Below are 27,994 nucleotides of genomic sequence, written 5' to 3' on the forward strand. Positions count from 1 at the left end.
GGGGTTGGAACTGGATGATCTTTAAGGTCCCTTCCAACCCAAACCTTTCTGTGATCCTACAGTTCCCTTACTGTCATCCTTCTGTGATCTTTTCTGAGGCTTGGCTACAGGAGTACAGGGGAGCTGACTGAGAAAATGGGATAGCAGGGTGGTGAAATAGCTGCTTTCCTAATGTACTGCAGTAGCGTAGGTAGAATGAAGTTGAAGATGTTGACTTGAAAGTGTTTGTGTTAAATGCACCGTACTTAAAACAAAATGCTTAAACGTATTCAGCTTAAAATTCTTGGAATTTTTAATTATAGCAGCCATGTCAACTAAGGCAAAACCAAATTAAGTTTTACTAGAAGTCACACGAGTAGTTTGTGGAAGTGAATCTGCTGAATACCAATTCAGAGTCCTAGGATTTGGGTTCACTTTAAAAAATTTAGTGTGACTCAAGGCAGGATATGACCTTACAGTGTGTTTGTAATGCTGCATGATCTTTGCAAGTGCACGTTTTTTTACCTGCAGTAAATACAAAGTAAATAATCTTATACTGAAACTTGCTTTAAATTGCCATAGGATTGCCATGTATTGTAAGTTCACTCTCACCTTACCTGCAGCAAAGTCAATTGTCGAGTTCAACATAATTTCTGAAAATTTGGCTGAAAATGTTCAGCAGTGAGCTGACAAAGCAACAACTATATTTCAAGCTCATTGACTTTGTGCTTTAGTTCAGGGCCTTGGGGTAGATTCATAAAACCTTTAGTACCTTTAGCACATTTTCTGATAGTCATGATCCTTAGAGAACAGTACAAAAAAGAAAATGCACTCTTATTAAAAATACAGGGATCTAGCTGACTTCTGGTTTTAGCTTTTAAAAGATACTTTTCTTTCATTATTTCCAAGAAGAAGGAAAATTACGTGTCCTTAGGGCTGTTTGTGTTTCACTTGCTTAGATATATGACTTACAAAACTAAATTAAAATGCAGCTGATTCCTAACAATAAATGTTTTAAGTAACGTGTCGAGAAATATCTCTGAGCTGGGTTAGACATTTCATAATGCAGTAATAAAATCAGTTTTATCCTCTCATGCACTCTGAGTTCACATATAGTTGTAACTGCAATTTCAAAACTTTTTTTCAAGAAATATGGTTCAACTTAAAATAGGCCCATTTATTAACCAGCAAAGCACACTTCCAATTTTGAGTGCGTGTGTGTGTGTGTGTTCTACGTATACTTTGATGTGGCAGGAAAGTCTAGAGGCCAAGACTTGCAACTCTCAAAAGCTTGCTACTTTCTGATGTTTCTTTCTTTCTCCATGCTGTTGAAATTCAGTAGTGGTCCTCGTTCTGTTCATAGAGAATAGGCTTTCACAAGACAGTAGTTTATCATCAGCACCTTTCTTGGCAGACACCAAGAATCCTTAGATTTAATTTAGTCCAATAGATCTATGTTCTGCCCTCCTGCCTTGATCCACTGGCTCTATTTAGACACTTATGTGTCCCCAACAGTTAATATCTCACAGCTCTAAAGAAATTAATGGATGAGTATGTGCGTTCTCACACCCCGACTTCAATAGCTGGCTTAAGGCAAAAGGTAGACAAAGCTGGGAGAGGGGAAATACTGAGCAGTTCACACCATGGGCAGGGGAAGCAAATTCATAGAAAAGAGAAAAGGAACAGGCAAATGACTGTAGAAAACTTTGTCCTCAGACCCGAATATGGTGCTTGACTCCTGGATTGGTTGTTTTTTATATCCTCTGTGGATTTTTCTTCCCCAGTGCATTCACTATGTATGCTGGTTTTCCTTACTAGTGAACTAGATCAATATTAAATGCAGCCTGTCTGTAGTTTGGTCATGTAGAGGAAACCAGCAGAATTTTCAAAACTACCTTGTTTAGCTTTCTGCATTTCTATATGAGTGCATGTACAGAAACAGATTTAATATTATATTTCTGTTACTCAAAATAATATGAGCAAATCTGTTCTACAGCTGAAATGAAGGCTAATGAATGATATTAGTAACTCTAATCGCCTTCATTTTAATTTCTGAAATGTCAGGTTTTGTTTTAAAAAGTAATAAAAATACCCTAAACTGCCAATACTTTACCCAAATTGCAAAAAGCAATTTTGCCTGTAATAAAGCCATTGTGGGCTGGAACATTTTGATCAAGCAGTGCAGATTGATGTGTTTTGCTTGATACTATTCAGTGAATGTGCTGTTCTTGTGGAAGTTTCTGTATGAGTCTGTTAGGAAGAAAATACAGTTGAAAAAATGTCTTCAACCTGCAATAAGACTTTTTCAAGTTAATTTATCAATTAGCTCTACATGGTAAACTGATAAAAATTGTTGATATTTAAAAGGCAACTAAGTTTTTCTATTAGTAAGAAACATGCATGGTCAGGGAATTTCAGGATGATGCAGATGCAGTCATTTAAAATTCAGTTGATTCACTAGAATAATTGACTTTTTAAATTCAAGTTTGCAAATGAGTGATTTGGAAGACCAGAATTGTTTCTGCAGCCAACCGCCACAGAAAGGATAACGAAGATTAAGATGCCTTCCCCTATTTGTCTTGTGTTTCTGCATCTAGTTCTGGGGGAACCTGTTCTGAACTTTGTGCTGCAGACTGTTGTGTAATATAGATGCCTCATGAGGTTTGCACAGAGGCTGTGAGACTGGCTGCTTGCTGGAAGAGAAGCCTAGATTCCAGGCATGCTAGATTTACCCTGGAAAGCAGGATAAATGAGAAGGCAGAGAGTTCTCTGGTTCTGTATCGGGTATTTACAATAACACTCTTGGGTATCTCTCAGAGCCACTGTCTTTACAGTTCAGCTTGCTATGCGTGTGTTATTTTAGCTCTAAAACTCCATTTGAAATCCTCAAAGTAATATTCTCTATTAACTGGAGTGATCTCAGGATTTTGTCCTTTTATCCACTTATTCTCTCAAATTTCAAATGGGAAATGCTATCTGATATTGATTGCAGTAGTATGCACAGTTATCTGTTGGCAAACTAGGCTGAAACCACTGACATTTCTCACACTGACCAATAAATATAGTAGTGATTTACTTGTAACTAACTTGGGTTCCATAGGTTAGTACAGCATTCACTGAACCATCTGGTCTCCCTTGTTAGTCTCTATTTACTTTGTCTTTCTTTCAATACTTCATTTTTGATATCTACTTTTGATCACAGAATTGAATGGTCCAAGCAAGCTTGGGTGGCATTTTGGTACACGTGGTGGTGGATGGCACTGTAAGAGCCAGTAATAATTCTTGTGTTTGGTTCAGACAACTAGTTTTGAATGTGTTTTGATACAATGCTATAAGCTAGTATCTTGTTTCAAAGTAATTGGTTTGGTTTTTATGAATTTCTGTTCAAACTGTTGGTAAAAAATCTCCCAACTTAAGTACAACAGGATAGATACATGTAAGAGAAAAAGTAAGTATGTGTGTTACCGTCAATTAACAGGCCCATTTGAATTCAGCAAATTTTCAGCATTTGAATTAGGCTGGACAGGCTCCTCACAAAACAGTAAAGAGAACAGGAATCTTCAGAGAACATTTAGAATATTCAGCATGCTGAGAATAAGATTTTTCTTTTGGAGGTTCGTACTTTTTTCCTTTAACTTTAAAAAGGACCAAAGGCAGTTAAGTTCTAGCTGAGGTGCTGAAAACAAAGTAAGCTCAGCTTTGGGTGCCTAAGTAAAGCTATAAATTAGGATATTTGGGCCTTTACATTTATATGTTGTAGTTCATAATTAATTGTATTATCAAGATTTGTACCTCTATTGACTGGCTGCACAGTCTGTATTTTCCCATGTAAGAAGAGGGTTATACAAGCAATTATCTGCTTCCAAATGGATGTGCAGAGTTTACTGACATGATGGACTATGAGCAAATTGTGGGAGCCATAAAAGTGCCTATACTTTTTTTTATTTGGTACTATCCATTCACTCTAGGGATGCATAAAATCTAGTAGTTATTTAAGCCTTTAAAATAGGAAAAGAGCTGAACATAGACATTGATAATAAATTTCATACTTAAGCAAGAGGAGATACTTAGTGGATTTTTGCAGGTTACAACTTGTCTCTGAAAGAAAAGGTTTATGATTAAGTTATTCGTATCTGAGAGAATCAGTAGCTCAGAAAGTGAGCAAGTGCTGGGTACATGAAGCAAATTAACTGTGTCCTGTCTAGAAGGAGGCAAATGAGTTCCAGGGGAAGGACAGCATGGGAAATAGCAGTGGAGAGATACAAGGTTGGAAGAGTGGTATCAGTCCATAGAAAACAGAAGAAAAAAAATTATTATTTTTTTTTTAAATTGGGGCTCTTGCTTTTTGTCTCATGGGAGATATTTAATGTTTTTAAAGAAAAGAGGGTAAAAAAAGCCCAGTCCTGTGTCTGTGTCGTCGTTCCCCCCCCCCCAGTGTTAATATGCCAATTCTTATTTAAATACAACAGCACTTTCTGCTCGTGTGACTTAAGTGGAATCAAGTCATTCTAAAGTCAGAATAAGACTGGAGAGCCAATGATTTAGATTTATAGTAGATTCACTATAAACTAGAGCACTATAAACCAGAACAGAAGAAAAGTCTGAACTGTTACGATCTCAATAATATGATGCTTAAATTAATTTCACGTCAATATATTTGAAAGTCCATGAGGAAAGTACTAATACAAACTATGTCTGAGGTTGGCCAGTGCCATTTAATAAGATACGTTAAGGGTTTTTTTCTGCAGTCCTTGTACTCTTGTGTGGTATCAAGGGATTCCTACACGGTTTTGTGTTTAAGCATTTAGAAAATTTTCTCCTAAATATGCTGCTCACAAGCACATTTACTACTTTCATATGCAAAAGCATGTTCTTGTCCAGGAAGCAGCCCAAGGGCTACTATGTTCTCTACAGGAATGGTGGGCAACAGTCCTTCCTCATCCACCTCTCCAGTGGCCATGGAAAACTATGCTACTTTGCAGAGATGCAACATGATGTGATGGGTACATACGCAATGCTTGGACACTGGTCTTGTTATTTTGTAGTTCCTTGTACTCTCTATGACAAAGCAAAAACCCCTCTTCTCTGTTAGAAATTGGTCTCAGGAAAGAAAAGCCTCTTTTCTGTGCAAGATAGCTATTTTCTACAAGGCCAGGACCGGTTTCAATGCATTGGTCCCGTAGTGTGTTATACCCAGGTTCATCCTTTTCATAGCCCTTTCACTGTAGTTCCCCTTAATCCAGTTTAGGATTGCATGTACTGCAAACAAAGGCAGCTTACAGGTAGTTCTGACGTGATTTTATTTTTTTTTTACTTGGAGTACTCTTGCAAAGGAAATAGACTGATACTTAGGAAAACATACATTTAATTCTACAACAGGAAGAGCCTACAAGTCCCTAACTGTTAAAAGAGATAATAGACATTTGCTTATATAAATGTGAGCAGCCAAGTTGGATTTGATATTTATGTACACTGAGGCACCTTTACATGAATGGGACATTACAGCGGGTTGTTAATGTGAGAGCAAATAAAAATTGCATGTGCTTTTAGATCTTTTAGAGATCTGTTGTGAGATAAGGGAGATTAAGTAGTTCAACTACTTAAAAGTTTTTTTTTTAAAAAAAAAAGAGTTGGACTAACAAATGAAGAAGGGCTAACACGTTTAAAACAATAAGTGATGTATTTCTAGGCAGGCCTATTGACTCTCACTAAGTTTGTTACTCATGTCATTTAAGCATTTTTTGTAAATCCATCCCATGTCTCCCAAATCTAGTTGGAAATTGCTTCTATTGAAGTGCCCAACAGAATAATAGAAATTGCTTAAAGAGCATTATTCACTGCATCTATATCACCATATCCAAAGAGAACATTATTCACTTAAGCTTTATGCAACACTGGTCTTTCTCTTGTCAAAGAAAGTAAACACTTAAGGAATAGAACTATTCAGGTAGTTGACACCAGTGAGTACATATCTATCTCTTTCTGCTGGGTTTGCATGCCTTTCCTAGCTTAGTGTCAATACAGAGGCATAGAGGAAGCAACGTGATGTTATCAGAATCTCACTGCCTTTGCTGTAGCTAATATTTTTATTCCTGGAGATCCCTTGACATGCTCAAAATAGCAAATATTGCATATAAAAGCAGGGCAGTAAACCAGCAGCAATTAAAAAAATGCTGATAGAAAATGGAAAAAGTCTGAGATGAAAACTGTCCAATATGCTGAACAGCTACGTCAAGCGATTAGTGTCTTTTTCCCTCCATGCAGTCCTGAAGTCAGAGAGGCTTTGATTTTTACACAGTGTCATATAGTACCCATTTATTAGTAGATCTCATCCATCACAGTTAGCCTGCAGTGGGTGGAAAAGAATTCAAAAAGAAATGTGGGAGAGTTTCATAGCCAGTGGCATATCCCTTTTAAAAGAAGGCTGACACATGGGATCTAGTCACCTGCGAGGACGTAGTGGAGGTAATGGTGTGACTCAGTGTAACCCTAATGTTTTTGTGTCAAATGGTACTTTATTATAGGTCTCTTTTAGTTATCAGCAGCCTTTATTCTGCCACGGGAACTGGAAAAACAGGGCAGGGAGGTTTCTATTTTGCAAGAATGTAATTTATTAATTGCAGAGTAGCTTAACCTTTTGGATAGTCTCCGCGTAGGTCCAATAACTCAGGTTTGAGCACAGAAGCTTGGATTGATCAGTTCAGTGCTTGGTCAATCACCTACTCATATCAATGATAGTTCATAGTCAGGATTTTCTCTCTTTCTTTCTCTCCTTGGTCAACAGTGCAAGGGACAATTTCCATAATCATTTTCTTCTGAGAAATTTTTTCTTGGGTATTAAAGATAACCTGTTTCCTAGATTTGTGAATACTTCAGTTATTGCAAGTACATTGTGCTATATGTAGAATTATATTTGCTTCAAAAGTGCTTGTTGTACTGCTTACAAAACCAACAGATTACAAAAAAGGTATCCATTAAATGAAAAAGGAAAGTATGGTTTGAAGGTCTGCTGACATCAGAAGGTATTGGATCTGAATATTAATGAGTCATCTGGATGATAAGGTAATAGATGATCATCTGAGAAGTCCTAATAAACAAACATAGGCTGAGAAGCTGACATAGATTCGGAAAATTATAACACACATGCACACACACTTACCACTTGTACCTTTCCCCCAAACTATTTTTGATGAAGGAATAAAAATCCAGTCTTGTAAACACATGCTGAAGTTCTGGTTGCAGTAATCCCGTTTCTTAAAGGCTTGTATATGACTGGAAAGTGCATAACTAAATCCATGTTGACTGTGCCTATTTATGACAACCTGGTTCATTAAATGTGCATATACAATACATTTCTCCAGTTAAATATACAGTAGAAGTGTCTTAACATAGTAGCTCTATATTTTGAGGTTTGTTTATACTTTGTAATTTTCTTGCTTGATGTGACTTTTGGTGAGTTTTAACATTTGCCCAGCCAGTCTCTCTGTCTCTCTCTCTTTCTCTGTGAGGTTCACATGTAAACTGATTTAAAGATTGCATAATGACTGTTTGGCATATCCTACAGGCAAAGGTCCAGAAACCCTTTTTGCTGGCTATAACCTCAATGATAATGAGTGGCACACAGTGCGTGTGGTTCGGCGAGGAAAAAGTTTAAAGTTAATGGTGGATGACCAGCAGGCCATGACAGGTAGTGTGGCATTGTGACTCCGTGTTACTGGGGGGAAACACAAAACAAAAAATGACAGAAGTGAGATGCCTTTATCTGAAAGCGACAGATGCTTTTTTCTTTTCCTTGAATAAGATCCAAAATCCATGTTATGCATCTTGAAATACTGGTACTACAAGTGCGTTGTTACACTTGATATTAATGTTACTCTAACATCGCTATTGGAATTAATGAAAACCTTCATGCTGACTTAAATGAATGTTTTTATACAGTAATTGGAAAGAAGTCATTTGATACATCACTAATGAGAAGGCAAGTAAAATGCTTTTGGCAACACACTAAATTTATACTAAGGTTAAACTCTAAGCCATTGCTGTAAGAAAGAATTTCATAAACGTTTGAAGGATATTCTATTGTGTTTTAAATCTTGCATCAGCTGTCCTCAATAATTAACTGTTAGGCAACAAGTTTTTCTCAAATACTAAAAAAGCAGTTGGGATGGGAGAGAAAACATGGCATGAATGCTAGCAGATGTTAGAAATATAGTCCTATGTATATATTATCAGAAATGATAATAGAGAAGACTTTGGTTTTATTCTGTTACAGATAAGGCTTACATATGTGTTGTTAATAGCAACAGACCTGGTTTCTGGCCCCGATTCCTTGCACAATACAACATGCCTAATTTTATGTTAGGTATTTAGTATTTTCCTTTGTTTTCATGTAGTATTAAATAGTTTTTATCATTGGTTCTAAGCTTTGTTAAAATGGCAAAAATTTTAATGGGTTTTTAAAAGGAAAGCACCTTCTTTAGTAGTCCCTTTTCACCTCAGCAGAACACTGAAGACCATGTCACTGGTAGAAAAATAATTGCTATGTATTCATACAGTTGCAAGAACATGTCTTCTGGAATCAGAAATTACTAATAGATCTTCCAGAGGTGAAGTAAAAATTTGGTTTCTGTATGCGGTGGTGCTTTGGGTCATTCTCTCAAGAAAGTAGATGGCCTAAACCAGCTTGGGGTTTTTTTGTGAAAAGAAATATATAGTGTTGCAGGAACTGTACTGGAAAAATATCACCATCTTGCTGATTCAACTGCAACTCAAAAAATGAGGCTACTTTGGGGATGTTTTCTAGTTAGAGAAAGTTATTTAGATCTGAATAAAATATAGTATCTAGAACCAAGTGCACATTTCCTGGGCTCCTCGTGGCAGATTTCTTATTTACAAGTGCTGCACATAACAAAACCACGAAGAAATACATTTTTCACCTTTGGGTTCAGTCCCAGCTGCTCAGAGGAGCTTCAGAAAAGTTCAAAATATGTGTGAAGGAGTAAGATGAAAACAGGAGGTTTCTATCATACATAGCCCAGTCAGGTGAAGTAATAAGTAAAGAATGCAGGGCTGTAAGTTCTTGTAATCGCTCTCCATTGCGGATATCTGTAGTTGCTATCAAATGTCATGGTCTCAGCAAATACCTGAGACACTGGAACAGGCTTCCTAGAGAGGTGGTCGATGCCCCATGCCTGTCAGCGTTTGAGGCCTTTGGACAGTGCCCTTAATAACATGCTTTAACTTTTGATCAGCCCTGAAGTGGTCAGGTAGTTGGACTAGGTGATCGTTGTAAGTCCCTTCCAACTGAACTATTCTATTCTAGCTGTTAAAGCTAGCGAGTCTTTTCAGTTGCCTCCTGATCAAGCAAAAGTGTTGCCTGTGGGTCCAACTTTCTGGTACAACGCTTGTATTCTTTCCACATGCCAGTACCTGTATCAGAAGCTGGCCAGTTGACTCAAAATCCTTCTCAGTTCTTCAAGCTGGAAGTTGCCAACATTTGTGTAGTCCACAGATGTTTAACATTCTTCATCCAAAGGGAGAAAGTCGTCGCAGTATTTCAGATGGAAGAAGTCTTCCTAAACTCCCTGCAGGAAGCTGCGTGGCCAATCTGTGGCCTCCTTCATCAGTGAGGAAGGAACTGGCGTGAGAGAGGGAGCTAGAAATTCTGATAAGATGGGAAATCTGCTGTTGGTCCCAGGAATATTACATTTTCTACATGGAAAATCTTTATTGCCATGTAGCGCTTTGACTTTTTTTTTTTTTTGTAACACAGTGTGTTGCCAAAGCCTTCATGAGCTTAAGTTTCAAATGTACATAATGCAATTTAATGTGTAGTGGCTTTGAATTTCCTAAAGGTGTAGTGGAAGAGTTGCCATATCAGATTTTGAGTGCTCTTGCTCTAAACTGCTTAGAACTTTTCTTTGGATGTCCCAACATTCAGAAATGTGGTTAAAATACAATTTGGTAGTGATTCATGTGAAAGGTGGTTAAATCTTATAGGGACCATGAAGAAAAAAGAGACTTCCAGAAATTCCAGCTTCCCCCCACCACACACTGTGTTTTCCCTTTTTGATTCCATTTCCTATGTCATATATGAAAAAAACCTCATCAGATCTAGGAAGCTTAAGCTGGAGGGGAAGCCATTAAATAATTCAGCCTGACTTTCCATTTTTTACAGGTTATGAAATATCACTTGCCCATGGATTGAGCTTAGTTATCTTTGACAAATGCATAATCTGTGCATGGATAAATAATATCTTTCAGAATCATAACTAGCTTTCATTGGAAGAAGTCATACAGGTGGTTTTGAAAATTTTACTCATCCTGTAAGAGTTTAAATACTTGCAGCCCTGATGCACTTTGTTTTCTGGAAACGTATAGAAAATAAAAGTGGACTGAAGGAAGTCACTACAGTTGGATAATGGAAAGGATACTTAGCTTATGGTTATGAACAGATATTCACTTGGCCTTTTGTATGATGTCCCATAGCATTGCAACAGGTAATTCATTTTGTGCACTGACTGGACAAGTTAAAAAAAGAACACCCCCCCCCCCCCCAGAACCCAACCTTGCAACCACAAACTTCAGTCTCTCTCTTTTTCTTCATTGCTGTAGCTGCAAATACCGTGGAGCATTATGTGAAGCCTCAAGTCCTGTTAGCATGTTTGTACAACTGAAATGTTAGAGGGAGATTTGGGATGTGAGCCCAGATCCTGGAACTTTTTTATTACTGTGCTTAAGAAAGAAATACATTTGAGGTAGTGAATGTAGTGAGGATACTGTACTACAGGCCAAAGCTTAGTGGATTTTTGCCATGACATTTATGCAGTGCCATCTGAAGTGATATAAGACTGGAATACGTAATGTTCCTCTCTAAAACATGATCTTCAGCTCTCTGGCTGCGATCCAATATAGAGCTCTTGGCCTTGCAGAAAGTTACAGATTTGGTATTTTTGAAGACAGCTCCCTGACTCTTTACTGCAAGGAAGAACCCACCTTTGCTTAATACATCGGGGAAGTAGTATCTTCAGAATTGATGTTTAGAAACAAGAACATCAGGAAGGTTGTCCTTGGGGATTAAGGTGCCTCTTGCAGTGCTCAGCCATATGACTGCAGATCCCAGATGCTGATGGTGTTCAATGACATCAGTAGAGGTAGTTCTTACACAGAATGCATCCTGAAGCTAAGCAAGCTGCTTGTAAATATTTATCATAAATTATTAGAGGAATTTGTGTGTGTATGTGTGGTCTGAATGGTGTTAAAGCTTGCAGACCTTATTTCACCGTAACTTCACTGATACCTGTGTTTGTAATTCAGTGCTGTAACTTAACCTGTTAGTGAATCCATCTCCCTGAGGAAAACCCAAATACCTACATTCATGTTGCCCTTATCTTTTCCCTGTTCACACACATGTACACAGACACTTGCTTATAAAACCTATGAAGGTACGTCTTTTTAAGCCAGCCTCAGGGCTTTCTGCACCACTGCTAAACACATCCAGCCTGGGTCAGAGCTCACACTCTCCTCTTGGAATAGTCTGTTCAGGGGAGGACAGAGGGAAGTCAGTCTGTCAACAGCTTTGCACTGCTACTGTGGGAACTCGTATTACAGAGGAGTTTTATGCCAGTATTTATTCCAGCTTGGCTAGGTCTGTTGTTCACCTTCTTTGTACTCCATCAGAGATGTGAAACAGCTAAGGAACTGGGAAATCTAGGGCATGGTTAGCAAAAGGTGCCCTAAGTGGTAAAATCAGTTAGTAATAAAAAGCTCTTTTGTCATCATTACCCATACAATGTGACCATGAATCAGCCTTGTGATAGTACTGCCCTACTTTAAGCATAGAAAAGAAAAAATCTGAGCTCTGTTAGAAAAGGGAACTCTTCAGTGGACGCAATTTTGATGTGCTGGGGGGTAAGGTATTTAATAGCTAGCTTAAAAACTTACCTGTACGCGGTGTACCCTGGTAGCGTTGATCCTTTCCTTCAGATTAGCTATACAGTCAGCAAATTTCAGGCTTTCTGCTGTGCAGTAGTCCTTGCATGACAAAGAAAGACTCAAAGGTAGCTGTGAGGCTTGGTTTTGGCCACCATTCTGATGTAAGCAAGTCCCTTGCTGTTTTCAGGATTACAAGACGCTGGCATACACCCTTGCTGCAGGCTTTCTGCTTCGTCCATCTCTTAGGCTCTGCCCCCTTCTCCCACGATTCAGCCCCATGGTACAAAGCTAGTTGCTTTCAAGGAAGGCTCTGTCTACCCTTGCAGCACAGGGTTTTGCAGCAGGGCCAGCATTAATGCAACTTAGACAGCTTAAACAGGAATCCTTCCTTCCTCTTGCCAAATCATGCACTTTCAAGCAAAACACATGGAATAGTATCCCCCAAACTGTTATTTCTCTGTTCCATGAAACTCTAATGTTGTAGTTTTAGCTCTGAGGTTTGCCTTTGTGATCTTCACGTTGCGTTAATTAATTGTGCTTGCTTATAGTAAAGCCACAGGTCTGGTTAAGTGTAACCAAAGTGAGGGATTTTATTGGCAGTTTGATATACTGTGGTATTGTGTTTCAGTTAGAAATCTTGCTGTTGGCCGTATCCAAACATACTGAACTCAGTAGAAAGGCTCCCAGGTGTTTACCAGTAGTTTGGATGAATTTAGAAGAATCCTCTTTGGAGCCAAGAATTGGCCTTGCACATTCTGAAAAGTGTGAAATTGATGCAGATACTTAATCATATGATGTGCCTTTTGACTTCCCATTTCAGATGCTAACATGTGTTTTCTTGTTACTGTTTAAAGGTCAAATGGCTGGTGATCACACACGGCTGGAGTTCCACAACATAGAAACAGGAATAATAACAGAACGGCGCTACCTGTCTTCTGTGCCTTCTAATTTCATTGGGCATCTACAGAGTCTTACATTTAATGGCATGGCATACATTGACTTATGTAAAAACGGAGACATCGATTATTGTGAGCTAAATGCAAGATTTGGGTTCAGGAACATCATAGCAGACCCTGTAACCTTTAAAACAAAAGCAAGTTATGTTGCATTGGCCACGCTACAAGCATATACATCTATGCACCTTTTTTTCCAGTTCAAAACAACCTCTCTGGATGGATTGATACTTTATAACAGTGGCGATGGAAATGATTTCATTGTGGTTGAATTAGTAAAAGGGTATGTATGGATTAGCATAATGACAAAACCAGTCTACTCAAAATGTATATACAGGAGAAGTCCAAGGGGGAAAGTTCAGGATACAAATCTTTACCTGACTGGACATATATGATTGATGAATGTTGCTTCATGTTAAATTTCATATGCTTTATTGTGACTCTTTCTTTCAGATGAAGCTAGATGCCTGAAAAATATGAAAGTAAATAATAGGTATAACTTCTGTAGTGTTTACCACAAAGAAGTACTAGTTTGTAGCCTTCCTCTTGTTCTCTCTCTACGTATGTATGCATGTATTGGTACATGTAGTGATCGTTACTTTCCAGAAACTTGGGACTGCATCTCAGCTCATCTAAACGAATGGCGATTTCTCTGAATTAAGGTCACTTCCCCATCTGGCATTCATTGCTGTCTTCTGGTTTTGCCAGCATTACTGAGGAGTACAAGGAAATAGGAAATATTGGACATGTTAATTAGTGCCCCCTTGCTACGTAAAGAAAAAGGAAACTTTTCCAATTTTTTCTCTTTTCCCAGGTATTTACACTATGTATTTGACTTGGGAAATGGTGCAAATCTCATCAAAGGAAGTTCTAATAAACCTCTGAATGACAACCAGTGGCATAATGTGATGATATCAAGGGATACCAACAATCTGCACACTGTAAAGATTGACACTAAAATCACAACACAAAGCACAGCAGGAGCCAGAAATTTAGATCTTAAAAGTAAGTACAGTAATTCCTGCATAACCTACAGTGAGGGTCATTACAGAATGGTAACCTGAATAAATCACATATGTAAAGTACAGTATAATTTTGTAATACCATATGAAATGTTTTATTTGATAATAATTGATATGGTCACAAGAGATGATGACTTCTTTGTTAGCCTGACAATGCCAGTTTAGTAGTAGTTCTGCACAGTTAGGCACAACTTTAAATGTGCAAAAATGCCACAGGAAAAAAAAGTATAAAATGGTAGGAACACAGAGTGGCCCTTATATACCAAGAGATAATTGGGGGACTAAAGAAGCTCTAAAACGTCTATGAAAAAAGCTTGGTTTTTACATGAACATAAGTTAGATAAGTGGCATGCAGAACCACAGCCCAAGCTTTACAGTATGACTACAAAGACTTTGCAGAACTGATGATCTCTATGTTAGAGAATTGGGGGACATTTTGACCTGTCCCTTACTGTTCAGTATTCCACATAAACCCGACTTTTTATTGGGAAAATAAATGCAATGCAGCATTTTGATGTCATAAAATACCTTGTAAGTGAAGCAATCTTACGTGGCAGTCCTCCAGTGAATCAGTTATAAATACTAGTTGCCAGATGTATTGAACCATAAACATACTCGCCTAAATATGTAGTATGTTGTAATTTCAATTGCGAGGTGGGATAAACTTTGTTTTGTAAGTCTAAACCTACATTTTATAGGTCCAGCTAGATTCTCAAGATCATTTTCAGAAACCAAACTGATATGTATGTAGATTTTAAAATAAGTAATTGTAATCAGTTGTAAGGCTGGGCTTCTGAAAAGCTAATTTGCACCAGAGGAAAATATCTTTTTGAAAGGATGTATAAGTATACTTCTAAAATACTGTCTACCTAGTCACACATAAGAAAATATGTTCTGGTCATGTGAAAAAGTATTGTGTATTTTAACATTCTTTATAAAACTTCTTGTTAGGAAACCCAAAATTTCATAATAGTCAAAGAAAATTTAATATTTTAAAAGCCAGGATGTTCAAAGTAGATTATTAATATTCCATCAAGAGCTTATTCCTTGCTCAATTTTCTTTTAACTACCTCTGAGTCACAGATAATGAGCTGACCTTAGTAATTATTCTGGATTTTGTGATATTTTACATGTTTGCTTCACTTGAAAGTGTTATTAGGATTGTAAGAAAGACTCTTGATATGCCATAATCTCCAATAAGAGATTCTTCATCAGAAATGCTTGGTTTATAAATTAAAGCTTTTTGGATGGTTCACACTCCATTCTCAAAATTGTTTTTAAAATTTCTGCCATGTTATTTCTCATTTTTGCATTCTTGTAAGTATAGTCGATGTTTATTGACACAATGTAATATTTCAACGTTATTTTTGATGCTGCAGAGAAAGCATCCACCTTATTCTTTCACATTTTTTGCGGTAGTAAGTACTATTATGCGTATGCGTGTATATGTATTTAATCTGGTTTTCTTTTTTCCCAGTATATTAATTAGACATGAGTAGGAAAAACAATCCTGTTAAGAACTGACAACTAAGTTAACACAGTCATTTTATTCTACATCTTTTTCAAACTGAACGCGGTGTTTTGGTACGTTGCTTTATTTAAGAAAACAGTTTGAACAATATGCTTAATAAAGGCACTAGAGGGCAGTGTTATTTCACTAAATGCACTGCTTAGTGCATTCACAGGGAAAGCTCGTCAGTCAGGATAACCTATAAAATCCAACATTCCTTTGTTTTCTTCACTTTGAAAATTCTACTTTTGTTTTACCCTTTTGAAGTAAAACTGTATCCATAGCTGATGCATTTTCTAACCTTGAATTCCATTGGAAAAAACTGAAGAACATGACCAAACTTACTGAGATTTGAAGCGAGGAAGGTGAACGGAGATGCTGATTTTCTCTAGTTCACCACCCAGGAAATGTGCCTAGTAAAAGAATAACAAGCCTGACATATTCAGTACAGTAATGTATAGTGTGCATCTTTCTCAAACTGATCTAGCTTACACAGGTCCTCAACCTCTGTCTTCTCATAGTAGTACGTTCATTTTATTTTTTTAATGTATTCTATTACATTTTGCTCAGTCAGCTTCCCTTAAATATGATACAGCATATAGCATGAGAATTTATATTGGATTTGGGGGGAGTTTGAGCTGATATGTTTTAGCTAGCTAAAAAGGAGAAAAAAAAATGCCTTTCATTATTGTTTTTTCTTCCATTGTATTCACTTGAAATGCTTTCCTGTGGCTCATTCTTTTCTATTTTTTGTCAGTCTTTCTTATGATGACACATCTCTGTAATGCTATAAACACTCCATACACTTTACCGATACAAGCAGCTATGGTTAATTCATTGTTCTGTATTATTTTAGCCCTAGCAACAAAGCAAATTCAAAATTATACTTCCTGCTAGTGATATTAATAATTCTGTTTAACCAGAGTTAGCATTAGGTGAAATATAGATGTGTACAGATAACACAGAATCTGCAGCCTTTCTGAGTAATTGTAGAGTTACCAGATTTCTGATGCTAAAATCCAAGTTAATCCTGGAAAGATAAATCACGTACATGCAGGTTTTTGCAAATACACAGTGAATTTGGTATGGAGATATGACACAGATTGTGTTGTAGAGCATGCACAGCATGCTGGTTGGCTGGGAAAGCAGACAGTTGCCATAAAAGTATGGGAGAGAATTTCTACTATATGTTTCCTTTTGGGTGTAGGATTTGGCTATATAACACAGAAAGTTCATTATTACAGATGTCGGTTCCCTGCATAACCTCTGGTACAATTTCAGTGGACTGGCATGGGTACCTGTGGAAACACTTATATTAAATTCTCCAGCTTAATTATTGCTGTAATTAGATGGGTAAATTATAAATTGGATACAAATAAATGAGTGAAAAAACGTCTGTGTTTGGATTCCAAGAACTGTGTTATTTTTCCTAGCAGAGAAAATTAGCAAAGTGTACTCAGGTGCAGTTCTAGCAGATAACCCGTGAAGATAAATGAGTCTTAACAGCAAAGGCAACGCAGCTCAAGCCTGCCAATATTCAGTTACACAGCAAATTTCCTTTCATGTCTTTCATGAGCAGATTCCCTGTCCTGCTTTCAGTATAGCTCAGATGGTTAGCATGGCTACAATTTAAGGTCTTCGCAGAGTGAAAGAGTTGGGCGGAGGGGAATTCTTGTTTGCTGTACTTAATGCTGTGCTCTTACGGTCTGAGGGCTCTGAGTAGCCTCGAAGCGGCACAAAAATGCAAGCAAAAGTGGAATTCGACTTGTGGTCTTGTTCCTCAGCTGTTGCCAGAGAAAAGATATCTCCTTTGTTCAGACCGTAGGTATTACAACATCTGTAATGTCTCTTCCCTCTCTACACTTTCTTCCTGTGGTGTGGGAAATTAGAGTTCTGTTGGACCTTTTTTTTTTTCCTTTTAATAAATATTTGAAGACACATGATCTGCTTTCGAGGAGGAGGAACGTCCTCAAGCATGGTTTTGTATTCACTTACCTACTAGGGTTTGTTTAATCTTCTTTTTGCTTCTCTCCTACACATATAAGGCACTATTTTAATCCCCAAAGTTTTCACCCACTTTCTTTAAACAGCAAACATACAAAAACCTACAAAAATCCACTCAGAATTCTCTTAGAGTATCTCTCAGAAAATTAAAGTATTTTAGCATTTTTAATTTAAATTGAAATGAAAAATTGAAATATTGCACTCTTGCAAAATGAAAAGCTAAGGAATGCTGCTGTTATTTTAGATTTAACAATAAGTAGTTAACAAATTTTTCTAGGAGTTGGTAGTTTCAGTACTTCAGTATCCCATCCTATTCCAAACTTTCTAGCTATGCTGTATCCTCCAGGATGAACTGCAGTCATCCCAATTTTGATATTGGGCTAACTATATTTTCTTTTTAAAAGGAAATCACCATAAAAAAAAAAAAAAAATCCTACCCAACTCAATATTTATAGTTTTATTTTTGTTGCCTGTGCATCATTTCATACATTAAGACCTGCTTTTTTGAATTGACATCCATAATTTCAACTTGTCTCACTGTCATCCTCTTCCACACAGCTTTCCCAAATGTCAATTTTAGAGTCCATTGTAAGTCATATGTTATTTCTGTGCTGTTATATCATTGCATCCTCAAAAAATGCTCTTCATATTAGAGCATACATCAGAATCAACTTCCTTGGATTTAAAAAAACCTGTCTAGACCTCTTGTCTGGTTTACTTTTATTTCTGTAGCTCTTCACTGGCCTCTGGCTTCCTCTATTCCTTTGTGAGATATGGCTGCTGTTACTGTATACATTTGCTTTTCCATTTGCCGTTTTCTCTGATAATGCGAAAACAGGCTAGTCTGAATCATCTGAAAGAAAAGTAATCATATTAATTTCTGGTACCACCTCAGTGGTTTTACAAATGCACTGAAATATACTGCTTCCATGTACATAAAGACTCTCTTGGCAATTAATTCATCCTTGTAAACTTTTAATGCAATTAACTAAATTATCAGTGGATCTACTAGCCTGGCATATTCATTGATGATTTGCAGTAGTCACTTAATCTATTGATATTTCATTTGCCTGTCAAAGTAGGTTTTTCATACTATGCAAAACTGAGCTAAATTAGTCTTGATCATAAAGAAGATTTCTTGTTCCAGCAACGGTAATTGAAATTGTTTCAATTTCATATCATATTTGTCTGCATTGTCTTATATTGAGCCCATTATTATTGTTGGTGCATTATATGTTCTTCTCTATATTACAAGGTCTATATTAATGCCACTGATCCTTCATATTTCTGTTACTAAGAATCAAAGCTTTAAGAAGCACAGAAAAGTATTTTATATAAAAACTCAAATTTGTACAAATGAATGAGTATTAATGCTTAAATTTCTCAAATAAACATGCATGAGCTAATTGTAATGACCTTGCCAGTGGGCTGTGAACTCTTCATGCAGAAATAATGTTCTGTTCCAAATGCAGAGTTCCAAATACTGTCAACGGAAAATAGATCTTCCTAATGTGACCTATTGGAGTAGACAATGGCAAATGCAGCTGTTGTCTTCCTGATAGTGTTGGGAAATGAACCTCTGTCCAGAGGGAAAAATAAGGGACTTAAAACTGAGAGCTCTTCTTTGAGACTTCCTATGTAGCAAAAATATATGGGCAGATTAACAGTAAGTGATAGGACAACCTGGTCTAATGCACATTCCTTTATCCTCCTTTCTTTGCAACTTGTTGCATCCTGCTTCTGAACAGCTATGCTGTCTACTAGGCTGTGAAAATAATTTTGGTAATGCTAAGCCTTCAGAAATTGTATCCAGATTTCCAAAGTTATGAGATGGGGAAAAATTAAAAATCTACTCCAGTACTTCTGGATTAAATAAAAATTAAAGAAAATACTCTAGTGCTTGTGCTGAGCTCTGTGAAGTCAACAACATTGCAGTAGTCTTTCAGATCACTCCATGGTGAGAGAAAGTTTTTGCTTTCTGCTTCTTCTCCCCTGCTCTTTTCAGTCCCTTACACACATACAAGTGTATAGATTTGCCTACATTCCTACGGCTGGTTTGCATGCAGGTAATTACCATTGCTGATTGTGGAATTTCTTTCAAGCCCTTCTAGAATACTAAGTAAAAGTTAGGCTAAGGATACTACAGGAAGCATGTATGCTCTTAAAATTTACAAAACCCCCCTGGATATTTAGTGTCAGTACATCCCACTGAATCCTAGCACTCCCCCAGCCAAGAAGCACATCCTAAACTCGTTTTCAAAATGTGCTGCCTTGGGTATGAGCACGGTACCCTCATGGATCTTGGTATTCTGACTGAGCAGCCCTTTTTGCAAAAGAGCTGCTTTGTGTAATATCCTCAGAGTCCAAAGGTGGTTGTCTTGACTAAGAGGTTGGTAATATTATATAAAAAGTTTCCCTCTGCAAACTTACATTCAAAATGAGAACGTTTAACCTCTCAGCTTTTTGGTGTCTTTATGGGGAGAATCTTGCCTAAAGTACTAGCTAAAGGAAGGGTTTTGTAGGGGATGATCTCTGAGGTGTGGGATGCCTCTTGGAAAGAGGAATTCCTCACTGTTTTGGAAACAAGCTCTGCTAAGAGCTTGTGTTGGCTATTAAAGTAGAGAGTGAGTAAACCATTTCAGAAGAATGTCAGGAGCAAGGGAAATCTGAGTATACCATGCCATGAAAATGCCTGTTTCATTAGATTTTTGTCTGTTTTTTCAGGTGTAGACAATGTACAAAAGTGGTCAGAACAGGAAAGAAATGAAGGACATTTGATGTGCTTGAATGCCTCACCTCTCCACCACAACCATCCCCCTCATACAGAGTAATTGGCATAGCATCAATTCTGTGGGAGATAGATTACCACACACATTTATATGGCAATTAGATTTTATTATTGACCATTTAACATGCATCACCAACTTTCCTCACAGTCCATTGGACAAACAGACTGCTTTGGTTTTAAATCTGTTTAATCTTTTTCAATGCTAGTACTTTCCATCTAGTCTTCGGGGTGGGGGGGGGGGAAGAAGCAAAGAGAAATAAAGTGGCTGGGAATCTGAGAACTGTTATTGTCAAGAAAACGTTAAGTATTTTTGTGTAACTGTTTCTTGTTTGAGAATACATGTCGTTTGAGAACAAGATTGTTGGGGAATGGTGGATTTTAACCTGCAGATATCTAAGGGAATGTTCAGACTTGAGCACTTACCTTTTTAGTATCTACTTGTATCTGTTGAAAACTTACCTACTAAGGACGTGGTCATGTCATTGCTGTTTCTCCCCCCCCACCCCCCCAGCACACTTTCTATCATGCAGCTTTACTTGTCTGTGAAATATAGGCATATTTGCATAACCATTAATCAGTTCTGAACAGAGCAAAAAAACTGTGACAGGAATGAAAACTGAGCACCAAGAGGCGAATGCAGAAGTGGAGAGCACGTCCAGCAGAGCTGGGATGTGAAACAGCAAGCAGCGTAGCAATAGCATGAGAAGTTTCTAGACAGAAGCACATTTGTACCAAGCGCGCAAAGTCTTCAACGCAGTTATGAGAGTAGCAAGGTTATGAGTAGTGTGATGGAATCAGGAGACGTGGAGAAAGGTAGAGCAGCAGGTATATCTCCAGCGTGGACTGCCGTAGAAATTGGTGGCAAGAGAAATCTGTAAGGTGCTCTTTTCTGGTGCACCCATCAACTGTAATTTCTCTCTGGTACCTCTTAATCCTCACTGCCTTTTTTTCCTGTCAATGTGGATTAGGGTGCAGTGCTACAATGAAATTGTAAGAAGAACAGTGTCAGTCAAAGGAGGAAATATCTTCAAAGTTGAATTCTCTTGACAAATAACTATGATATGTCCCATATGCCAGTAAGGATGACTGAAGAAAACCCACAGTGCCAGCATTTCAGTGCTGGTGATTTTTTTTTTTTAATACCTTTAATAGGGTATTCAGGGAAGGTACTGAAAGCAGTGTAAAATTGGGCTGACAAGATCAGTTTCTATATTCCTTCCCAAAAGAGTGACATGCTAACCCATAAATTCCCTTTTTTGCCTGTAATAGTTTTGCCTTGCTTGGTTATCAGTACAGGGATTGTGGAAGACGGAAGGCACCACCTGTCACATCGTACAACTGCCTCTTGCCCAAAGTATTTGAAAGGACAGATAACTCATCAGACCCTGGACAAGTAAACTAGCCGTCCTTTCCCTTCTTATGTGAGAGAGAGTCTAAAAGCGATGGAATTCATCACTCCAGCAGGAAAAATATTTGAAAAGCCTACTTTTCTTAAAAAAAAACCAACCCCAACAACAAAAACCCAAACACATCAAAACCAAAACACTTCAACCACAAATCAATACTGAAGCTACAGAATGGACTCTTTGAAGTGAATAACTGGGATAAGTGGGCATAAAACACTAAGTTTACACGTTCATGTCTTCCCTCAAGTGCCCTTGCAAGTGGTAGACAAAATTCAGTCATGCTTTGCTCTAGCACCAAACAGGCCTGTGAATGCGCAGCAAGTGCGTATTCTCTACCGCAAAGGGAGATTTGAAAAGCCATATGCTGGAGCGTATGTGCTGCAGAAACTGTGTGGATGCATCATTTAAGTCTTTGTCAACTGTCCTTCAATTTATTATTGGGTTATGATCACAGCAGGCTTCTTGATTTATTTAAAAAAGAACAATTATATTTCATTAACATTTTTAAAAGTTCAAATAATTTTTTTTATATGGAACAAAAAGTAAACATTTGGTCATAAAAAATGAAAGTGGGGAGACACTCTAGAATCACCACTCATCTGCTATTCAGGCCCAATTCCTTTTCTAAGGTGTGTGTTGAAACCCCACATCTGAAAGAAGTGTCACCACTCTGCCTGTTGCACAAAGTAAATGGTAGGTATGTTGCAGAGGGGAGAAGGTCATTAAGGACAAGTAGGGTCCTATATTTCATTGAATGTCAAAGGCATCTAGATGCCTACCTGACATTTTCATTTGAGACAACATCCCTTGATTCAAGATCAGGAGGTTGTCTATTGTGTTTAAGTCAGTGCATATTCACTCTGTGTGAGAGTAGTTTAATTTCACATTTCAGTTGCCTCAAAAATACCATAAGTGGGGATTGTGTGGGTCTTCTTATGTTGAGTTCTACCTGGTACTTCATTGTGCAACTATCGAGATACTACAAAGCAATTTCTGTTGATCTTGTAACAGTCCATTTTATGAAGGACTTGAAGAAAGTGCGCACTTTTTTTCTTTCGAGATTAGACTTTCCCTATCGTATTTCTCAGTCTTTGCACTATTCATTCCTCTTTGCCTGCCTGAGGGAAGAAGCTGTTATATGCTTGATCATTTTGAAATAGCATATTTGGAGAAAAGTGTGCCTGACACTTTGGCTTCACCACAGCCAGATGTTCCTTTGTATTTTCATACATCAAGTAAAGGAATTGCGGAGATGGCTGTTGTGCTTTCAGAACCCACCATGTTATGCCAGGGCTCTCCATCTCTTTTTCAGGGACTAATACCGCCCTAGTACACTGCAGAAGCACTCTTGTTCCTAGCTGTAGTAGTGATTTAGTACAATGTGATGTTAGAAACACAACAGAGAAACTTCTAAAATGAAAGAGAAATTAAGAGAATAGCTGAAAGTACAGTAGAAACAAGAGCACAACAAGACACGAAGGGAAAGAATGTCTGCTTTTGGAGAGATTGATGGATTTGAAGATGCCTTTGTGCAGCCGTATAAAAATATTCCAGGGATATTGCCTTTACGAGTTATGAAAAAGCCAACCCACAATTCCTTCTACTGTTTTATTTCCTCTTTTTTTTGTTGTTTTCATTCATAGTTTGAACCACATTTGAATGAATGGTGTTCATTTCTTGTAAAGAATAGTGCTCAGGAAATGAACACCAGATATGTACAACAAAACATACAGATTTTGGAGAGTAGAGAAGCCTAACTATATCCTGGTTAAACTACTTGTTCCCTGAGCAGTATTTACATGTTGCTGTTTACCATTATAAACACATGGATAATAATTTCCTCTCTACTAGTGCCTGAAAACAATGGTAGTCATTAAATTAAGTGAATAGTTTTTTTCCACCAGCACGTATCACATAAGAATTCTTGGGTGTCAACATGAATTAGGAAAGGAGGAAAGTCTATGAGGTGACCTCCCAACCATGTCAGTAGTGCCAAATAATAAGATACTTCTGCTACTTATTCAGAAAAGAAATAAATAGAACATCATCTTCAATTTTTATTTTACATTTCTTTGGTTTAGCATTTGAAAAGTTCTTATTTTGAAGAAATATAGAGACTTGGGATAAAAAAAAGGATGAGTTATTACAGAAGGATTTGGCAGTATTTGTTTCACCAACAGTTGTGTGTGACTCACTGTTGTGTGGCGTTTGTGCATTTTTTCATAAGTGTGATTCCAGTAATTAATACATTGAGAACTTGGGTTCATTTATTAGCTAGCAGTTTGTTTCTGTGTTAAATTCACTTGTTCCTCAAAGCACAAATTAGCTGTAAGTCAGAGAAGAGATACACAGGTGTAAATAGGAAAGCTCCTGTTGGAGTAAATGAAGATCTGCATTACCTGTAAAAGACATAAATCAAACCCACTAAACTCAACTCTTTGTCAGTGCTTAGGATATAACTGACCAGTACTATTATTGCCGTCATTTATAGGCATAGCTCTAAAAGTGCTGCCTCCCAGTTGATTCTTCTGGCCTACAATGAACATGCCAGTGAGAAACACTGTAGAATACTTTTTTTTTTTGGCCTTAGAAAAATGAAGAGAGGAAAAAATCCTCCCTCTCTAAATAAAAGGGGATAACTCTGTGTACTGACTCTTAATATAAGTAAGAAGAGAGTTGTGAGATTAAGTACTGTGTGCTCTCAAATAAAGTGCTTTATTTGAAGTTTCTTCAGAGATCAAATCAAAATCTTGGAGCACTCTATTCCCTCACATATTTCTGTATTACCTGCTCCTTTGTTTATGCCAGTTGATATATTTTATATAATTTGGTTATTTTCTTCTGTAAATTAAGTAGTCAGGATGGTTATGAAAAAAAACCCAGAGACTTTTTCAGGAACACATTTAAAAATCAAAATAAACTCCAGAAGAAAGTACATGCATGACAGGTAATAGCTAAACTTTAGTTCCAGAAACTATGCTTAGCACTGTAATACAAGTATATCCTTTTCTATATGTACTTAAAAAATGCGCATCTGTTGAAAGGAAGAAGTAGAAGAATTGCATTTTCCATAGCGCAGAACTCCTGAAATGGTCACACATTTTCAGTGGTAGCAGTGTTGTGATAGCATTGCATTTAGGCTGCAGCTAGTTTAGATAGTGTCATGATCTCATAGTATTGATCTGATGAACTGTGATACCTCAGTTAATGAAATACCTTACCTGTAATTCATAAGGGTAAGTAGGCAGATACATAGCAGGGGATTAATCCTGGTTTAGAGCGTGTAACATTTCCAGTAGTAAAGCTGTACTTACATAAGAAGTGAAAAAGAGGAGCAAACCTGAGAATTTGTATCATACTGTGTTGATTTCTCTGATCTCTTTTAGTGGGAACAGGGACAAGCTTTTATCTTTTCTGAACCTCTGCTAATGGACTTTCAATATACAAATATTTTCATTAACAACGTTTTCTGCAATTCTGTCTCATCTGAATTTCTAATGGATTGAGTTTTGTAGGAAACTACTTCACTGAGAAGAATGTGAGAATGAAGCATGTGATTAACTGAAATAAAAGTAGCTATGTAAAACATTTGTGATGGCAGATATAAAAAAAAAAGTGAAAAAAATTAAATAACTTTTAAAATTAAAAATCTGAGTATTAATTCCAGAGCCTATCCGTTAATAAAATTTTGTCTCTGAGAGAAAGTGTGGGTTTATGCCATCAGCAGCAAACTCAAACCATATTTGATATTAAATCTGGGAAAGGTTTAGCCCATAGTCATAAAAAATACTTGTATATACTTTATAAAAGGTGAAGTCTCATAGTCAGTATGGCTGCTCAATACATACGACATGTATTAGTGTAATGTGTTAGCTAGCGCAAAGCAGAACTCGAGTTATTTTGAACATCAACAAAGTTAAAATACTACCCAGAACATGTCTTTGTGGAAACTGTATCTTCAATAGCATATAATAATCCGTTCTAATTATCAATAGTCTTAAGGAACTATAATTAGAGTTGCAGTTTATTTAGATTCAACTTAATGTATCGTACTTTTGTGCATATGATACCTAGTTGAAAATATTCCAGAGTTTGTTTTCAGGAGCAAATATTCTGAGTTCAGGTTCATATGCTGGCACACTGACCTGGGCTTCTACTAGCCATTCATCATAACTGACCGTTGCTATATGACTGTATACAGTAATCTCAATATGTTTGAGGGATGGATCTTAGGAATTAGCAGGGGATCAATCCGAAAGTTTGCTGGTTTAAAGGTTTAACCAATTACAGAATAAAAATGGTTATTTGGACAGTATACATGTTGGGAGGTTTAAAAAGAGGTTGCACGTGTCATGCACAATAGACCAAGTTTAACCTTTTTAGCATAGGAGTCATTTTCTGGGTATTGTTCTCTGGAGGTTTCCCTCTTTTCAGTCTGTTGGAATCAATTGAGATGAATTACCTCTCATTCTGAGCTGACAATCACTGAAAGCACAGAACTTCACTTTTGAAGGGTTTCACTTTCTAGATGTTCCACCTGAGAAAAAGATGAAGAACCTTTATCATGAGGCAAGAGTTTTTACTTTGTTTCTAGTTCAGCTGATTGAAAAATATAGAAGTTTTTCTGCTGTGAATGAATTACAGCCCATTTGTGGGAACATATGGATCACCATATTTTATTCTGTTATGTCTAATATCATGCTTCTGAGATTTATACTGTACCTCAAAGCTCTAGAGGAAAGCAATACCTTACTTTTCAAATTATTTACGGAAAATGGAAAAAGCTTGAGGTTTCTTAGTATATGATGGTATAAAGGTTGCTAAGACTTTTGGTTCCATGGCTTATAAGATTAATAATATGCATGGTCCTAAGCTTTTTATCTCTATTTCACTAATTCAAATACAGTTGAGTTTTAAGGCTGGTATGTAGTGACTCAAAATTTTTCACAGTCTGATAGACGTTTGTTTGTTTCGGGCCATTTCCTTGCAGGCAAACTGTAAACCATTACAAACAGCACTAAATTGTGCTCCCTTGTGAACAGGCGAGTATGCCAGGAGAACCAGGAAAAGGTGTGACTGAGGCTTATACCGATAAGAGGGAGATTAAAATTAGCCACATGGGGTAGCGGTGATAGCTAGTACACTCTGAGTGCTGTCGCTGTTAAATCTGCCTACAAAGCTCAGTAGACACTTAGGAAATGAACAATTTTGCATTTGAGGTGATGCAGAAACGCTCTTTGGTACATCCTGTGGCCTAAGCTCCAGAATCACCCAGGCTGGGAGACAAACTGGAAAGCACAACATAGATTACGATGTACATTCAGATAGTCTGTTGAAAATGTATGCTAGCGCAAAACACGTCATCAGTGAGGATTTAATGAGTAGGTAGAGTAAGAATTTTGTTCCTGGGTGATGCTTGAGAGTCAGATGCTCCCATAAGCACCTTCCTTCAAACAGGTTTAATGCTTCTCGGAAGCTCAGACGGTTGGTCCTCTTGCCGTGTGCCCTGTAGAGCAAGCTCGGAGCACTCACACCTAGCTTGCAAAGCCAGCTGCTTTTTCTGAGTTAGAGGATAACAGAGCAGGACAATAAACTCATGCAAGATGTAGGAAACCACAGTTTTATTCCTTTCTGTCTATGACTGAAGGAATCAAGCACATCTTGCCTGCCGGGAGAAGGACTGAAGGCTTTTAGCTAGGGCTGTGGTCACGCTGAGCATGCTTCCCCTCTCTGGACAAGCAAAGCTCAGATTCTTTTCTGTAGCATATATTCGGCTGCAGGTACGGAAAGCACCTAGTTAAACCTATAGTCTGACACTTCAGGCACACTTTAGGGAGGTAGGTTGCGTTGGTTTGAAAGATCACTCTTCTGCCTGCCAGAGACACCTAACACGTGAAAGAAAGGCACAGCCTGAATTGCTTTAAAACAAAAAAGCGTCTCCCCCTCGCTGTTTAAGAGAAAAGTTATAGTTATGTCCTTTCAAAGTAAGTCTCAGAGCTATGAATTACTCAAAGGAGGCAAAGCACTAGCTTTCAGTCCCGAGTAAGTTGCCTGAGGTTCGTCAAAGGGAGCTGTTTATAATAGGTGTCTGTTGTCAGAATTATTTTTGGCAATAAAATTGTGTTTGCTCAGTGTGCAGATTGCCATTTTTAAGGCATCAATTTCCCCCTGTTCCCACGTGACTGACACAGGGTATGAATCTTGGTGGGAAGAATCAGTTATTTCACCGCTTAACAATGGTATCCCTAAGTTTCTCCTTAGATGTGTCCCTAAACCCTTTATTTCTTGGAGTGCTTTTAAATGGATTGTTTTGGATGTGTGGCCTTCAAGTGGATCTTGGTGCTCCGCTTATTGCCATAAATGTCAGTGTGCTGGATCCATAATCGAGACGATCTGTG

The 27,994-nt window shown here is 37.5% G+C and overlaps 1 protein-coding gene across 25 annotated transcripts in view; it reads left to right on the forward strand.

Annotated features, from left to right (window-relative positions):
• NRXN1 (neurexin 1) overlaps positions 1-27,994 on the forward strand; it is a 715,706-nt gene that overhangs the window by 328,142 nt on the left and 359,570 nt on the right. For all 25 annotated transcript variants that reach the window (XM_069799889.1, XM_069799890.1, XM_069799901.1 and 22 more), the window contains 3 exons: positions 7,544-7,666; positions 12,768-13,149; positions 13,681-13,871. In XM_069799889.1, coding sequence (XP_069655990.1) covers positions 7,544-7,666; positions 12,768-13,149; positions 13,681-13,871 — 696 coding nt within the window. The remainder of the gene's footprint in view (positions 1-7,543; positions 7,667-12,767; positions 13,150-13,680; positions 13,872-27,994) is intronic.

The sequence above is a fragment of the Haliaeetus albicilla genome, chromosome 13 (assembly GCF_947461875.1).
Source record: "Haliaeetus albicilla chromosome 13, bHalAlb1.1, whole genome shotgun sequence".
Classification (NCBI taxonomy): Eukaryota; Metazoa; Chordata; class Aves; order Accipitriformes; family Accipitridae; genus Haliaeetus; species Haliaeetus albicilla.